The 17874-nt window shown below is 38.8% G+C and overlaps 1 protein-coding gene across 2 annotated transcripts in view; it reads left to right on the top strand.

The window, feature by feature from the left end:
* The window catches only part of LOC114469856 (single-stranded DNA-binding protein 2), a 66236-nt gene that overhangs the window by 13522 nt on the left and 34840 nt on the right, over positions 1–17874 (top strand). For both annotated transcript variants that reach the window (XM_028457728.1, XM_028457730.1), the window contains exon 2: positions 14866–14938. In XM_028457728.1, coding sequence (XP_028313529.1) covers positions 14866–14938 — 73 coding nt within the window. The remainder of the gene's footprint in view (positions 1–14865; positions 14939–17874) is intronic.

Here is a 17874-nt window from a genome sequence, read left to right as displayed (position 1 = left end):
ATAAAGGACATTTCACATTTGGCATTCTTTTTGTTGCAGTAACCTTTTCCTGAGAAAGACTTTTGTTGTGGAGCTCCACTTTGTAATTTCTCGAAACTTTCCAACGTAAGATATTCACCAGCAAAGTATAGGAAAAAGAAAATGCCTCCGCACGCAACTGATGTTTAATATGGAAATGTCTTTCCCTATTAGATGCAGTTTACTGGGGTCATTCATATCACTGATGGTCAAACTCTCTCACTCAGCCAACTACATTCACTCCAGCTGTTCCCAGCCAGTGCTGCTTGCACTGCACTGTGCCAAACTGGTGTTGGAACATTCAGAACTGTCACCCAGCCAAAGCACTGCTGAGGGCTTTGTTATAGTGCTGTGCTAGTGAAAGGGATAAAAGCGACAACAAACATTTGCTCACTCAAAGCGAACATGAGCTGATGAACATGAGCTGATTGAGCTCATGTTTATTTGACTGTGAGTGTTTCTTTGGGTTGTTTCCGTGTAGGATTATGACACGTGCTGTTGTTAATCTTTAAAGCTGCGATAAAACTTTTTGTTGCTCCTCAAAAATCACAGCTAGCAACCCAAACATGCAGCTTTACGCAGAGAGACCAGTCAGCATGCAGAGGGAGGGAAATACTTTAAAGAATATCTCGATTCAAGTGCTCTGTCTTCAGCAGGAGCCATTAGAGGGATCCCAGGGGATACAGTAGAAGGGTAATGGAGGATATAGATTTAACTTGTGACCATCAGCAAAAATACCAATTAGAAATGCATCAGCGAGCAGCTGGTGTTAGAGCCACAACACAAAGCCTGTATTTGACAATGCACAACAATCTACAAAGTTAAGTTGAATGTAAGTATTTGTACAGTTTTATTGAAATTTAGGTAAGCTGTTAAGAGTTTTGTTTTACATGCCAGAGGCAGATCAAAGGGGTGGCCTTGGGTGTGTGACATGTCACTGTATGTGTATTTGAAAAGATTATGCGTAGAGATGCATTGAAATGAAAATTCTCAGCGAAACCGAAAATGAAAAAACCATGTTCGAAACACCGAAACATCTCCCACCGTCAGCGCGAGTGATGGATCTACCGAGTTTCTAATGTCCGGTTCCGGAACCGTTACGAAACTGTTTGAACTTTAACTTTTTTTTCGGTTTCTAAATGCCCGCACTAGTTTGTTTCTGCGATTTGTATTACTCCGCCCGGCTTGCTCCGTTTGTTTACGCAGGGTTTTGTATAAAGGTGCATTCACACCAAACGTGACTGTAGGGACTGCAGTCACTTCAATATAGTGGCGCTTTTTGGTCACGCCATCGCTCCAGTGACATGACTACCAGGGAGCAGACTCAGTGTGTGTGTGTGTGTGTGTGTGTGTCTGCAGAGCCGCTGACAGAGGAGAGAGAGCGCTGATCACTTCTTCTCCGGCCGTCTTAACAGCCCTTTGTTTTTTAGACTGCTGCCAACTTGTTTGTAGTGTTATTTCAGCAAGTTTCAATTTTTACAGTTACAGTTGGGAACCTTTGTAATTGAATACCCTCGTTACAGTACAGCAACCAAATTGAACTGTATAAACTATGTCAATTAATGAATATGGCCTGTGTAAAGGCTTTTTCAAATGAAAAACTTATCCTGTGTAATCTGTGACCTGTTGATCTGCACAACTCAAAGAATCGGAATCGAGAATCGTTTAGAACATGAATCGAAATTCCCTTACGTGTCGGTGCGTGTATCGCTTTTACAGCCTCTGTTTTGCCCATCACCGTGGTAACCAATCTGTTTTTAAGATGAAGCACATCTGCCACCTGTCAACGTGATGTATCTGTTTTTGCTTGTGTCCTCACAGCATCCTGTTTTGGCCTAGTGTATTTGGTGATAAAAATATTTTGATGGAAAATGCAAAATGCACTTATGGGCAACGTTTTTTTTAAATTATTTTTGCCATCCAAGTGCTTCTCCTTATAGTCACTTTGATGAAGTTGAAGAACAGCTGATCAGTGCTGGCCTCGACTGGTCTTAATGGAAAGTCCCAAGTCCAGCTAGTCCTAAAATATGATCTGGGGAGCGGTCTTTCTGCGACACTACCTAAAGCATTAGATTTATATTGTGTTATATTAAACATTGGGGACATCATCTGAAAGCTGGTTACTATGTCCATGTTTGTTTAGGACATTGTCATCAACAAGGCACAACTTCTAATTACCTGGTTAGTAAATATTGCTTTCATTAGTTTATGAATCACCAAATTAAGCCTTGCATTTATGATATTATGGTTATGGCAGAAAAAATACTCAGCTACTCAGTTAATACTCAAGCAAGCAGTTTTACTGAAATTCCTCTTAAGTTATTAGTGGGTCAAGTTCCAAGTGCTATATATGCTAATCTAGTGTCATAGAAGAAGCGAGCAGCAGTGCGGCTCTTCATAACGTCCCGTTCAGGTTTGATGACCGTCTGCAGCTTCAAACCTCCTGCTCCATCCTGACCCTCCCACAAGCTTTCATTAATCATTTACTGGCTCTCCATCTCTCTTTCACTCTTTCTCTCCGCATCATGCATCTCTAGTTGCTGCAAATCTTTCCATATCTTTCCTATCTTTCTTTTCATCTTAATTTCCTTATCTCTGTGTTTACTGCTAAACAAACCAGGCTTTGTCCTTGTTGCAATACTTTTTCCTGTGCTTTTGGTTCTAACTTTGTTTATATTTGACTGTATTCTGTCTTTTATGGGTGTGTTTTGCTCTGAGGCAGGAGAATGGCTCAAAGCATGCACTGTATCCATTAGTTTCAGACTCTCAAACCATCAGTTTATTAAAACAGCAATTTTCCTCATTATACTTAGTCAGGGAATGGTCTATAGCACCTGGTTTGCATACACGGGGTTATTTCTATGATCTTGTGGTTAGACCTTTTCGAACAAGGTTTGTGCCATTAATAGCCTTATTTTGAAGATGCTTCTAGCTGTACAAAGCCTTTGTAAACACCATGGGTGTTTGGGCTCTTGGATTTTCATTTTGTTGTTTTCCTGAAGCTCTGCATATGAATTATTCAACATTGTAATGGGTCTATATTTGTCGTTGTTTATCTTGCCTCAGTGCCCCCACCACCTCAGCCCTGCCTCACCACCATCACCATCCTGGCTTCAACTTGTCTGTGTGTCTGGCAAACAGGGTCACTCTACCCAAAGAGGATTCTCCACTTTAATGAATGAAGTGAAGTCATTTAGCTGGGCTCCTAATGGCACATAAAGCCCTGCTGCTAGGCTTGATTAATCAGGGAAAGTGTTTGGCTGTCACACACAGGGCTGCCCACAGCAGGGGCAGCAGGTCGATGACTGGCTAGCTCTGTTTCTTGCTGGGGCTTCTCTTATAGTCACAGCAGAGTGAGTGGATCGCGTGGCTTCACTTTTCACTGGGCACGACGATAAACTATTATGTCGAGAATCTGGATTCAAATCCAAAGCTGTGTGTGTTGCTTTGGGAGGTTCAACGATCAAAAACTGGACTGTGACCAGACTCTGACCCTCTTGCAAATACGTTATGGTCATCAGGCTCAGGTGTCTTATTGTCAAATCTATGGCTTAAAGGAGATTTTCGCTACAAATCCACTGAAAATTTGCACCCCTACAAACCCTACACCCTAAGTCTGCAAACCCATAGGAAGCTATGTTATTTACAACATTAAAATAAATCACCTAATTAAAAATATCCATCTGCTGTACTGGCTTAACATATCCCAGTTTAGTCTAGACCAGGGGTGTCAAACTCATTTTAGTTCAGGGGCCAATATGGACCAGTTTGATCTCAAGTAGGCCACAGATTACAGGTGGGGAGAAAAATAACATTGTGCCCCTTGTTTTCAAATATCAGTTGAATTCACTTAAAACAATATTTATTTTGTGACTAATTTTTGTGTTATTTAGAGGAATTTTGTGGAATTGTCTGCAATTCTTGCAATTTTAAAATAGAAAATTATTTTGGTGATTTAAGATAACTACAACCTGGATTGTTTTGTAATTTACACAATGATTCATGTTTTTCTCCATAATTTTCACTTTCTCCTGCGAGCCGAATGGATGCTCTAAAGGGCCGGATTTGGCCCCTGGGCCTTGAGTTGACACATTGGGTCGAGACAACGTGTTCCTCCAATAGGTGTACGCACTAAAGGGGGTATTTAAATAAGTGTGGAAATTTTACAAAGCATAAAAAATATGGCGTTTTATAATGAAAGTGTCTATTTGTACGACCTAAACTGCCCAATGACTGGCCAAAATAGGGGCGCTTGCATACGGATAGAATGTTGGTATATTGATACGGCAACCGTACGGATAGCCACTGCCTTCTTATAATGTTCATTTATAGTTTTAAAAATTATCACAATAATGATGATGGAAATAATCAGAATCAAGAATCAGAAAATGTTTTATTTGCCATGTACAGTTTTGAGGACAGTACAAGGAATTTGACTTGGTGGTTGGTGCACAAAACAAGCAAACAAAAGAAACAAAAGAAATAAAACAACACAACATAGAACAACCCAGCAAACAATAATAATAAAAGGATGAGGGATAAATAAAGGATAGATAGAGAATAAATGATAAATAGGATAAATATAAATATATATATACAGTGCAGCAGGTATCAAGCTGGCGGAGGTGGTGATCGGGGGGGGGTTCAGTGGGTGACTTGGGGTGTGTTCATGTGGATGGTGGCAGAGGGAAAGAAGCTGTTTTTTGTGTCTGGAGGTTCTGGTCCTGATGGACCGAAACCTCCTACCAGAAGGGAGAGATTGAAACAGTTTATGACCGGGGTGGGAGGGGTCGGCCACAATCTTTCCTGCACGCCTCAAAATCCTGGAGGCGTACAGGTCCTGGAGGGAGGGCAGATTGCAGCCGATGACCTTCTCTGCAGAGTGGATGATACGCTGCAGTCTGGCCTTGTCCTTGGCCGTAGCTGCAGCGTACCAGATGGTGATGGAGGAGCAGAGGATGGACTGGATGATGGAGCTGTAGAAGTTCACCATCATCTTTGTTGGCAGACTGAACTTCTTCAGCTGCCGCAGAAAGTACATCCTCTGCTGAGCTTTTTTGATAAGGGAGCTGATGTTCAGCTCCCACTTGAGGTCCTGAGTGATGATGGTCCCCAGGAAGCAGAAGTACTCTACAGAGCTCACTGTAGAGTCTCCCAGGGTGAGGGGGGTGAGGGGGGCTGGGTTCTTCCTGAAGTCTGCTATCATCTCCACTGTCTTTAAAGCATTGAGCTCCAGGTTGTTCTGGCTGCACCAGGACACCAGCCGGTCTGTCTCCCACCTGTAGTCGGACTCGTCTCCATCAGCGATGAGACCGATGATGGTCGTGTCGTCTGCAAACTTCAGGAGTTTGAACCGACTGGTGAGAGGAGGTGCAGCTGTGGTGTACAGGGAGAAGAGCAGAGGAGAAAGAACACAGCCCTGAGGAGATCCCAGTGCTGATGGTCCGGGGAGCAGAGCTGGTTTTTTCCCAGCTTCACGTGCTGCTTCCTGTCAGACAGGAAGTCTGTGATCCACCTGCAGGTGGAGTCTGGCACGTTCAGCTGGGAAAGCTTGTCCTGAAGGAGAGCTGGGATTATTGTATTAAAGGCAGAGCTGAAGTCCACAAAACAGGATCCTGGTCGTAGGAGCCTGGGGAGTCCAGGTGCTGGAGGATGAAGTGGAGAGCCAGGTTTACATGGATGATTGGAACATGAACTGAAAATACAAGTCAGTCTTAGTCCCACACCACGCAGATGACCGGAAACTATAAGAAATGTAATCCAATCATAAACACTAAATACAGTTACATTCCACCTTTTTTTTTTTTTTTTTTTTTTTTTACAAAATTGATTTTTAAAATGTGTGTTATCACTCATTCTATTCCATCCATTATGTTCTATAGTTGTTTTTTCATAGTATTTTGAGCAACATTTTGTAGGCGGACAAAGGGGTACTTTGATTCAGAAGTAAGAGAAAGGGGGTACTTGGGCCTAAAAAGTCTGAGAACCACTGCTTTAGAGCATCCAATGACAGAAAACATGAATAATTGTGTAAATCAAAAACTAATTTAGTTGTAGATATCTCCATCCATCCAAATATACAAATTCAATGAAACTTCACAATATTTGCAGAGGCTCACTATTTTTCCTTGCCCATATCACATGACTGCAGTCATTGTCAACAGAACTCACAATCCAACAATTTCTCTCAAACATTCCCACAAAATTCCTCTAAATTACACAAAAGATTGTCACAAAATCAAGAAACATTAAAGTGGAGATCTTGCAGGGACTGATCTCTATCACGTATGCATGGATATTGTCGGTGCCTTACATACTGTATATATGAGTAATACGTAGAAGTGCAAACTATGACACATTAATATTGGAATAGCTTTTTTTTTCTTACCTAAAATCTGGTCTGTATTTGGCCCCTGAACTAAATATTATTTGACACCTTTGGTGTAGACTGAAGACACCAAAGTACACTCATCACCTATTCATCACAGTCCTAATGCAATGCTGGACAGTCCAATGAACCTGTCCAGGGTTACCCCCCCCCCCAAAAAAAATACATCAGGGAGAAGTTGTACTGTTGTGCTTTATCACTTTGTACCCACCTTTCATTTCTTTTGCTCTTTAGTAGATTAATACTAATAATGAGTCGTTTTTATAAATAGTAGCTGCCTTTCTACTGTCACTGTGTGCATTGCATCAGTCGCGTATGCTGCAAAATTATATAACACGAGTAAAAGATATGTGTTATCTGAAGTAGCTGCATCCGTGTGAGGGTTATATGGAAATGTAATAAAGGTACTTACGGCCACTTCCTCAGTTTACCAACGTGAGATGTTTTTTTGTTACTGTGTTAGTTCTAGTTGTTAGAAAATGCTTTAAAAAACCCTCTCAGAGAATACTTTACTATCATACTTCTACCAAAAGGACCCCTTCCTGTGAAACACATTGAAAAGATTTTAGAAGGTAATTCAGACTTTTGTGGGAGGCAAGAATATCCATGAGATAATTACAGTATATAACTTACTGGGACTTAGTTCAAGATAGGATTACATTTCCATTGTTACTAGCTTTCATGGAGAACTCATTTAACTCATTTCTTTTGTAGATATAAAATCCAAAGAAGTTCAGTGAATAAGGGTAAGGCATACAGCTCATATGTGCCTTTTCTTTATGTATATGTTTTCCACACAGCGTACCGTTTCTCTTGAGAAGAAGCTAGTGTAGCTTGACTGTTTTGATGGCGGGGCTTTGTGTTAATTTGCAGAAGGCGGTCACAGCAGGGTGCTTGACTAACCGAGAAACCCCTCGGTAAAAATCCTCAACATTACAATATGAAAGTTTCCAAATCTCATGAGTATTTGCCTTTGGTGCTCATCTGTTCACACCCATCACCTCCGACGCCCCATCTGCCTTTCTTTCTGTCTCTCTAATCCCTCCTCTCTCACTGCTCAGCATCTAGAATGTTGGTCTCACTCGGTTATTCCTCTGTTACAACATCAGTCTTTTCCTCCCTTTTTAAAACTCTCCTCCATTGTGGACTGGATGAGAGAGCTGTGTTTCATCTGTCTGTTTGCAGTCATTCCCCTTATATGATGTTAACTAGAAGAGATCTATGTGTAGAGTGCTCAACAGAACACGTTTAACCTGTGTTTGACCTATATTCACAATGGACAGGTCAGAGCCTCTAATCTACCATTGTTCCTAGATAGATAAAAATGCTTAACCACTGCACAGAATATGAATTAATATTTTTGTCACACTTAGGCTTCACTGTGTGGAGTGTCTGGTAGGGTTGGGGTCAATTACATTTTTCAATTACAATTATATCTTCAATTATCCATGTTCAATTACTTCATTCTACATTCAATAAATAACCCCATAAAACATAACCTTCCCCTTGTGTTATTTTTCTGTTAGCCACAGGTCAGTTTGACCCATGTCTTAAATCAGCTGTGCACTAAAAAAATATTATCTATCGTCTAATTGTTTCTTATTTCTTGGTTACCTTATTAGACTTCCTTATCAATGAAAATATTGGTATTAATGTTCTTGGTGTGGGTGTCTGAGCCTTTTTTCTGTCAGTTTACCTCTTGATTAAAATTTTCCCCTATGAAAATATTAAAATTGTCTCAAAAGTAAACGAAAAAAATAAATAAATTCAATTTTTTTATATACAGCCTTATCTCTGAAATGTGGTTGTTTTTTCCAAATTTAAAATTTCAGAAAAAAATTTGCACATTTTTTCATTTTTTATGCCTTGGCACTGACAGTTTTTTGAGAATTACAGTACAGTACTAGCGTAAATAATAATTAATTACAATTATTACATAATTTTAATTTTAATTGTAATTGAAATAATCTGTTGCTGTTGTAATCATAACTGTGTTGTAATTGAGTTCAGAAAATTGACTTATTACAATTTAATTAAACACAAACCTGGGGAACCATGTTACAGTTCTGTCCTACACATACGCAGTCAATAGTTTTTGAAATATGTTTCATATCAGGTTTTCCCACTACCTGTCACTTCTCTAGATGATCACTTTACCATTTAAAAATATACATACTGACAGAAAAAAGGCTCATACAACTACGCTTCAGTGATAAGGCAAACTCTTTCTTGCACAATTTGCCCACAACTAGGCTTTAGTTTTCCATCCGGTGTTTTTAAAAGCCAAAATGAACGCAAACAATGCTGAGCAGCTCGGCATTCTCCAGTCTTGTTATTGTAGTCTGTGCATCAATATTATGAGTATACCCTGAACTCTTGAAATAAAGGTTCTGCGCTGTTTGGAGTGCTAAATAAAAAGCGATTAACGGCATTATTTTTTTTAGCGTGTTATTTTTTCCTGTTATTAATTAATCGCAATTAACTCGTTAAAGTGACAGGTCTAGTAAAAATCATATCATATATCTTGACAGCTTCAATTTATGTCAATAACATGTAAATCTTGTTCAGATGTATCACCCAAGATGAAATAATCTGAAGCTAATCTATTAAACACTAATTCAATCCCAGAAGGCAGCATGGCCAGCCAGGATTTGATGGCACTAAATTCATTAGCAGTGATCCACTGGCCTCCTTAAATGCTGATCGCGGGAAAACCAGTTCATGTCTGAGCTCAAATCTCAGGTTATGCTTGAGTTTACCGATGCTGTCCATGCTCTCCCCCGAGCTTCACTAACAAACAGCAGCTCAGTAACGAGAGCATGGTCACACTTTGTGGCGTCTGCCTTCGTTAAAACTGAGCTCAGACTCCGGCGGCTGACGCTTGGTGTTGCTGTCTGTTCTTCTGTTGATTTACTGCAGCAGCCAGGCAGAAGGTCTGCTCAAAACACACATTACAATAAACTATCAAAATGTCTGAGTCTGGAAAATAAATCAGTCAGCTGACGATAAGTTTGTCCTGTTACACCTGCTTTGTTTATTCATCTTTAAACTTGTTTAACATTAAAAAAATTTTAGGGGTGCATACATCATTAAACAATGTAGTACTCATTCATTTTATTATTTTATAATGTTTATTTTTATTTAAAAATGATGATCATACTAAATATTACTAAATGACAACAAAAAAAACACAAAATCAGAGAAAAATGTACTGATTAATAAAAAAGAACAGATAACAACAAAATACACAAAATGACACCAAAAACACAGAGAGAGAGAGAGAAAATACGTACGATCTACCAGCAACACACAAAACGACAACGAAGATGCAATAAATGAGGGAAAAATACACAAGATTACTACAAAATACACAAAAATAACAGAGAAAAATACAAAACGACAACAAAAACACACACACTGAGAGAGAATAATTTAAATAATACCAACAACACACAAGATAAGAGCAAAAATATACTGAATAATGAAACAAACAACAAAATGACACAAAGAACACCCTGAAAAATGATAAAAATGATCTTGATTAGATTATGAACTGAAAATAAATACATGTCAGTCTTGGTCTCACATCAGGAGGGAGATGACCGTACAGGCATATGATAAAAACTATAGAAATTATACCAGGAAGCATTCCATTTATTTACAAAATGAGATTCTTTAAAATGTGTTTTCACTCATTCATTCCATCATTATGCTCTATGGTTATTTTTTACAAAATTCTGAACAAACTGTGGTAGTCGACTAAAGGTACTTGAGCCAAAAAAGTTTGAGAACCACTGGTATAAACTATCGAGATATCCTTTGCTTTTTCAGTTTGATCACTTTTGTTTGAAGTAACTGGTATTAGTGTGTTTTTGGATGGTTCTTTGCACACTGAGTGTTGCGACTGCATCAGTGATTCAAAGTCCCAATGAGTTTTGTTTAAAAAAAATTCTACATCAACCTCATGAATAGATGCTAGCTGAAGATTAAGACCGCTGCTTGAACGTCTGTGAGAAAATTGTTTCAAGTTAAAGCTCAACAAATTTAAAGTTATATATGTTGTTAGAAATCAAAGAAGAAGGCTTCAGTAGTTTAAGGCTGTGCTCTTCTGATTAGCGTCAGCAGCAACATCATTCAGGATTTGTTTTCCTTCGGTTCCAGCTCTTTTTGCACACACTTTTTTAATTCTGTAGTGTTTATTTGTTGGTTGTTTACATCACTGCTACCCATTTACCATCCCGCAGCTTCCAACACCTTTACAATAATTGATTTATTACTAAGTGTTGGAAGAATTACGGATAATAAGCAATAAGAGGGCATGCGATGGAAAATGTTTATTTTAGCAATTTCCTACATTTTTATTTATTTTTTACTTCATCTGTAGTTAATGGATAATGTTAGCATCTCACTGCTTCTTACGCAGCCTACAATGAGAAGCTATGAGCCCATTAAATGTGCATGTTCAATCAGAGCTGTGCAGCTACCCTGTGTTTACATAAGACCTTTAAAATACCATTTTCCAATGAATATTATAAGAAACATTCAATGAAATCAGTCAACAGAAAAAGGGCAAATCCCTCAAATGAAATAAAATGTGATTAAAATAAAGGCTTCAGTGTTCATTATGTCCACTAACTGATGTAATTTTTGAAAAAAATGTTAGAAGAAATGGCTAAATTATCATCACAGCTATTGACCAAAATATAATTTATTAGCTACTTTTAAAAGAAGAGCACAGCATGTTGATTGGGCATCAAAATTATGTTGATAAATACATAAAGTATACAGGGTTTTGAATACTTTAAAGGTAAAATGTATATAAAGCCAAAAAGTCCAAGTCAATAAGTCTTTTCACACTCTGGAACTGTGCAACCTGTGGGTCATAGATCGAGAGAGATATAAACGTAAACAAGATGGATCAGTTTGTTAATATTTCCAACCTAGCAGCATTTATAATGTTATTCCAAAGATATTTAGTGTTTTAATATTGTTTATATTATTAATATTACACATATTCAGACTCGAGGAGCGACCAGGGATTTCCGCTGACGCCACTTTCGGCCGATCCGAGCACTTTTTGAAACCAATAGGAGCAACTCACCAGCAGTATGGAAGCTAGGGCAGTCCCCTTGCTTCCACACAGGTGACCCCTGGTGTATGAAAACACCCACTACCTGGGTTTCCAGTGGGTGGACTTCGGACTCTACCCGGGAATGATGCACGTATCCGAGCACTTTTGTAAAACTTATGGGAGAAGCAGTATCAAAGACCTCCTCTACTTCCACGCTCCTTCTCCTATTGATGGGAGTTGGTCTCTGAACGACAAGCCCCGAATTCCAGGGTCTCCCGTGGGTGCACTTTGGACTCTGCCCGGGAACGACGCACATATTCAGACTCATTTCTTTTTCTGACTTGTGTAGTTATTTTGAGAAAGTGTTAGAGATGCGTTAAACGTACGTTTCCGTGGGTTTGAATCCCACGTTTGACATATACATTTTTTTCATTTTAACATAGTTGGCATGGCAAAATCCACCTTTAAAAATACATATATGACAAAAAAAACATTTTATGGTGATTTCTGGGTTAGGGTTAGGGATAGGGTTAGGGCAAAAATAAAAGAGGTTAGTTGGGTAGCTAAAAATAAATATGAGCAAAAATACAACTGACAGAACTTTAAGTCACGTGGTGCACCGATCACGTGTCCTAAACTGGCCAATGAGGGCCGCTGCGTATGCATAGAGTGGCAGTCTATGGATACGTTTAATGTTTCCATAGCCACGGCCTTGTTTTAACAATTGTAAAGTGCATTTGTGTTTTTGAAAAGCGGTTATAAATAAAATATATTATTATCATTGTTGATGGGACAAGCAGGATTTCTGAGTGTGAAAAAGACAGTATGAGTTCTCACTTTGAAAAGGTAAATTTACGAGATACACCATTCACTAACCAGGTCCATGATCATTTTTTATTAGGCCATTATTTTCATAAAATTTACAATTTTTGAAGGAAGTGCACAAGATGGACTCTAAACAGGCTGATGAGTGAAATAGTTTGAAAAGTTAGGAAAAACCAGAATTTTCAGCTCATTTGTAGCATTAGCTTTAGAAGCTAACTCAGCGTTTCTGCCTCCGAGAACGATACCACGTTAACGCAAACATTTTTTCAAGGAATCAACGCTTATACGGTAAAAATTATCAGAAGAATCAGAATCGGAAGAATCAGAAGAGCTTTATTGACCAGGTACAGTTTAGAAAAATACGAGGAATTTGACTTGGTAGTTGCAGTGAAAGAATACACATCAACACACCGGAGCAGCCATTTGTGGCGCCCACATATTTAGGTGAAAAAGGGATCAACAACAGGAGGAGAGGAGGGGTGAGGGGAAAAAAACTGCCAGTTTGAAACTGATTTCCCTAAAGAGAAAGCAGTGTAAAACTATCTCTATCAGACTCGCTGTCATCCATGGCGAGTTTATCTCTCTCGAACTCTGAACGCTTGCGCGAGAACTGAACGAGAGCAAGATTTCCGAGAGTGTGAAAAGGCTTATAAAGAAGGGGCCTATGTCAGTAAAGTCAATATAGTCACAGCTTAAGTAAATGTTTTATTTCAAAGGAGGTCATCCTCTGAGTGGAAACAGATTTTTAAAAATCAACAGTCCAATGCATGCGCAAGACAAGCATTTCTTTTTTCCTGTATTCTTAATGACACCATCCTGCAGCCCATCATTGGCATTGTTGCCGGAAGTGGATTTACTGCAAATGTGTGAGATTACAGTCTCACACATTTAATCTTAACCATTTTAGCAAAGCGAGTATGTTCCTAGAAATGTTCAAAGTCGCTTGAAATATTCAAGCATATTTTATTCATGTTCAGTTGTCGAGATGTTAAGAGTTTTGTCAAACCTCTCATTGTTGTGATAATTAAAATATTTGCCTCTATCTCTTTGGTTACCTATGGGCCATGGGGTAAAGAGAACAAAAAGGGAGAGAAAGAGGGAGGGAACATGGTTCCTCCTCTTCTCGTTATTATCAGGCAAACATGACAACAATCAATACCATAATAATACAAGGGGAAAAGAAAAACAGAAGGTGAGAACCCTACAGCGAGAAAGAAGAGGAATAGAAGTCAGGAAAGGAGTTTGAGTAGTACAGTCTATCATGGTCAGACAACAGACAGAGGTGTCTGGCGGAAACTGTACTTGCTGATATCAAGGCCTCCAGTACTCAATGCAATTATACTGTGATACATTGTGTGTTTATTATCCTCTTGGAGTGTTTCTACATGTTGCTACCATGTCTTGATCCTTAAATCTGAACAGTATCTTCTGGAACCAATGAAATTGATGTTGAATCCTCGGTGAATCAATATTTATCTTGTACTTATAAAGCAGTAGATCAGGCTGTCCTCTCTTCTCAATGTCGCTGTTTGTGCCAACACATCCACACGGGGAGGAGGATTGATTAACAGATCAAACCTGTAATTAATACCGACTTCAATCAAAGTGTTGAGAGGAAGTGCAAAGAGAGGCCCTAGACATGTGACGGTGAGGTGTTTACTGTATAGTCACACCACACACACAGTCTTTATTTTTTTATACACAGGTTTAACATCTAGAATAGTTCAGGTGTATGTTATGCACTCATGTGTAGCATTGGGTGGTGATCACTGCTCTTCTGGTTTTATTACCTTTAGGATAATGTGGGTGTACATCTGACTTCCTCTCTCACATATCAAGTCATTAATGTAGCACTTTAGGGTCCAATTTTTACTTTTGTTCCTTTTTTTAAGCAGGAGTTCCAGTGGTAATTAATAGATTTTGTATCGGAGAAACCTATTTTAAGACAAAAAACAAGCACAACAAGAGCACTCGGAGATCACAAACACTCGCGATGGTCGTGACCCAATTTTGATATCACAAATGGCTGGCAACCCCAGAAACATTTTTTTTTTTTAAATTAGTTTTTGATCATGTTTTATTAAAGTATTTTTACAAATACAGAGTAGATAGGAATAGTGCACACCTCAAATATTTTTAGGCAGTAGCTATCCGTACGGTTGCCCTATCAATATATTGACATTCTATTCGTACATAGCGCCCCTCATTTGCCAGTTTATGTCACGTGACTAAGCTTAACCTAACCCTAACCCTAAAAATTGTTTCAATGTAGGGTTATAACCTAACCCTAAGACCCTTCGGTAAATGTACCAATAGCACCCTGGTTTGTCCGTACAGCAACCGTACAAATAGACACTTTCATATTGAGCAAGTTTAAGTATAGAAACAGTTATTTGATATTTATTGTGATGTGTTAATTTTGATACATTTTTAACTGTCTTTTTTTTTTTCCAAACCAATTACTAGACGTTTCAGTCAACCCCCTTTTTAATTCCAGACGACCACACTTCTTTAGGCTGTTTGTGTCTGACCTTTCTCCACCTTTTCTTTCATGTTCTTGCAGATTGGCACTTTATGTGTACGAGTACCTTCTGCATGTAGGAGCACAGAAGTCAGCACAGACCTTTCTCTCTGAGGTAAGTGTGTACACATGTAGTCCATCCTGAGGATTGGACTAACCCTCATACAATAAGTTGAGTAAGTGTATCAGCTAATTGAATTAGCCCAGCGTTACAGTGCTGAGCCACCAGGTTAGTGCAGCGGACAAGTTATTTGACATCAACATTGTGTTCAGAAGGACTGAATCCAGAGCAAGGGAAGAGGCTAAAGACACTGACATCATTGTCTGATCCGCTCACCAGTTCTGCCTTTGTCAATCTCATTATGTCTCCTTTTTTTAATCTCTCTGTCTTTGCGAGATGCGGGCATGTCCTCCCTTATGTTCCGCAGAGGTAAAAAGGTGACGGGGTGAGATTGAGGTCAGTTCATTACAGAACTTCACTGTAAATGGTGGTAAATTACAATGTAAAAAGACAGAGGCTGGAGGCTTGTTGTATGTCAGCCAAAGGGAGGGGAGAACAAAGAGAGGGATGGAAAAGGTTACATCATCGGCTGGCACTGACTCTCATCACTCCGACTTGGTGTGTTCGTACACACACACTTCGCACACTCTGACACCCCTCCCTCACCGCCATATTACCATCTCTTTTCTGCTGATTTATGAGATGAAAAGCATAGGCGGTGTCATATTCAAGTAAGAGAACGCATTAGGGAAGAGTGGAACAAGTATAAACACAGCCACTTGTGTACAGCTCGAGTACTCACATATATATACACACAGGGTAAACAGGGTGGAGGAAAGCACATTCCTGTCAAACTGAACGGCTGATTTGAACTATTAGTTTAAAAAAAAAAAAAATCTACACATTCACTAAAGAAAACTGCAAAACACCATGACACGTAAAGAGAAAATGCAACATTAGAAAGCGCACTTGTAAACACAGTCAGCCTACATCTGCCAGCAATCACGGTAAAGAAAGCTCATCGTCTCATGCAGATGTTTAATGAAGGCATCTCCTTAAAGTGCAGACCACTAGAAGGAAGGATTTGTTGCTGCATTTTTGTGGTTGTTGCCTTTAGATAAAGAGTTTCCTGATCTGATCACCTTTGGCTTTATGTAGAATGAGGTTTCACTAAATAGATATGAGATGTAGAGGATCAGGTCAGCCCTGTTGTGTATAGTTTCAACCATATAAGCAGCTGTCACCGGTGTTTCAAATAACCCAAGGGTTTAAGTAACTGTTAACTTGGACTAAGAGCATGTGGGGCAAACAAATGGAGGCAGTTTCAAACCCTCCTCCGAAAAAACTTCAAAGCAAAGCATTCCTTTTAAAAGTCACCATGTCTGATATCCAGCTGAGGTCAGGACGTTCTGATTAAAAGTGCAGTGATTCAGGTTTTCCTCTTGTTTAGAACATGTTCTCACTGCTGCTGGAGCAGGTGGCACAAAATCCTCTGTGTTTTTAACTGATAGGAAGCAGTTCAGTCAAGGAAATGAAAAGAGAAACATAAGCTCACTTTGAAACCCAGAAGCTGATGAAACTTTGTTGATAAAGGAAAGATAGACCTCACAATAACTTTGGGGTGATTTTGCTGTTATTTTCAAGGCATCTTTATGTATGTATGTATGTATCAGGGTTATTTTCTATCCTCAGAAAGTCAGTTACTAAATGAATTACTAAAGTTCAAGTACAATTAATCACAATTACTGAGCCTTTAATAAATAATCCCATAAAACACAACCTTCCTCTTGTGTTAGCTGTCTGTTAGCATCTCTCATGATAACGGGTCCTAAATCAGCTGTAAAATACACTAAAAACAAATATCTATCATCAAATGTCTTTTCTATCTATTGGTTGCCTTGTTAGGCTTCCTTATCAATGAAAATATATACAGTATATTGAATTTTTTTAAATGTTCAAATGTGGGAAATCTTGATATGAAACACATTTTAGTAATTGTTGACTATATATGTGTAGAACTGTACATAGAACTGTAACATGGTTCCCCCAGTTTTGCGTTAAATAATAATTGATAATTTTTATAGAACTTTCATGACAATTACACTTACAAAGTTAATTATCTAAACTCGATTACAATAGCAACAGATTTTTAAATTACAATTATAATTAAGTCATCATTGTAATTAATTATCAAATACGCGATTACAATTATAATTGACCACATTCTGTGCGTGCGTGTGTGTGCGCGCGCGCGCGTGTATAAAACACCAACATTAAATGTCAGCAATCCCTGACCTTGAGAGTGGTTTTAAGGCATTTGACAGCGATCGGTGAAGTGTTTGTGTTATAGTCGAGCTCCGCGTGTGAAACCCTCATACGACTGACACTCATTACTTGGTGATGGAAAAAGAAATTCACACTTAACCCTCAGGCCAGCATTCACAACCTGTCAGTAAAACTGGGACAAAGCCATTTTCCCAATGAATAGAACACAAAACCCTGTTCAGCTTTCAGCTCATAAATGCACACGTCGCCATGAGTTAATACAGGAGGCGAACAACAAACAGCTCTTTCTGCTCTGCACAATATTACAAATGGATGTAATGTGATGCCACAGACAATATGTCCAAATCTATAATAGAAACTGATGACTGAAAACTGATAAGGTGTTGTTTTAAAATAAAAAAGTGATTTTTTTTTAGCTATACAAACTAGATATTAACAGTTCGGTGTAGTCCACCAATCCAAATTATTGATTGCTTAATCAAGCACATTTATTGGCCAGGATTTCACCTTAGAACCCTAAGCTGAAGGAATAGTTCTCCTGAATGGTGGCACAGCTGAGAGGCAGTTGCTGTAAAAAAACATCTATGTCTTGGTTGTTTTGACAATTTTTCCTCATGTTTTTAGTTTTAAAAGACCAGGAGTTAAGCTACTTAGTATTCGTAAACATGTATTTCCACACGCAGCCTGCATTGAAACTGTCAAGAATCGTGTTTGTTGGTCATAGTTTTTCAGTTGCTTCCATTGCTACACCCTATTGATATCAT

Source organism: Gouania willdenowi, chromosome 9 (assembly GCF_900634775.1).
Source record: "Gouania willdenowi chromosome 9, fGouWil2.1, whole genome shotgun sequence".
Lineage (NCBI taxonomy): Eukaryota > Metazoa > Chordata > Actinopteri > Blenniiformes > Gobiesocidae > Gouania > Gouania willdenowi.
Note: the sequence above shows the minus strand (reverse complement) of the source record. Positions and strands in the feature narration are given on the sequence as shown.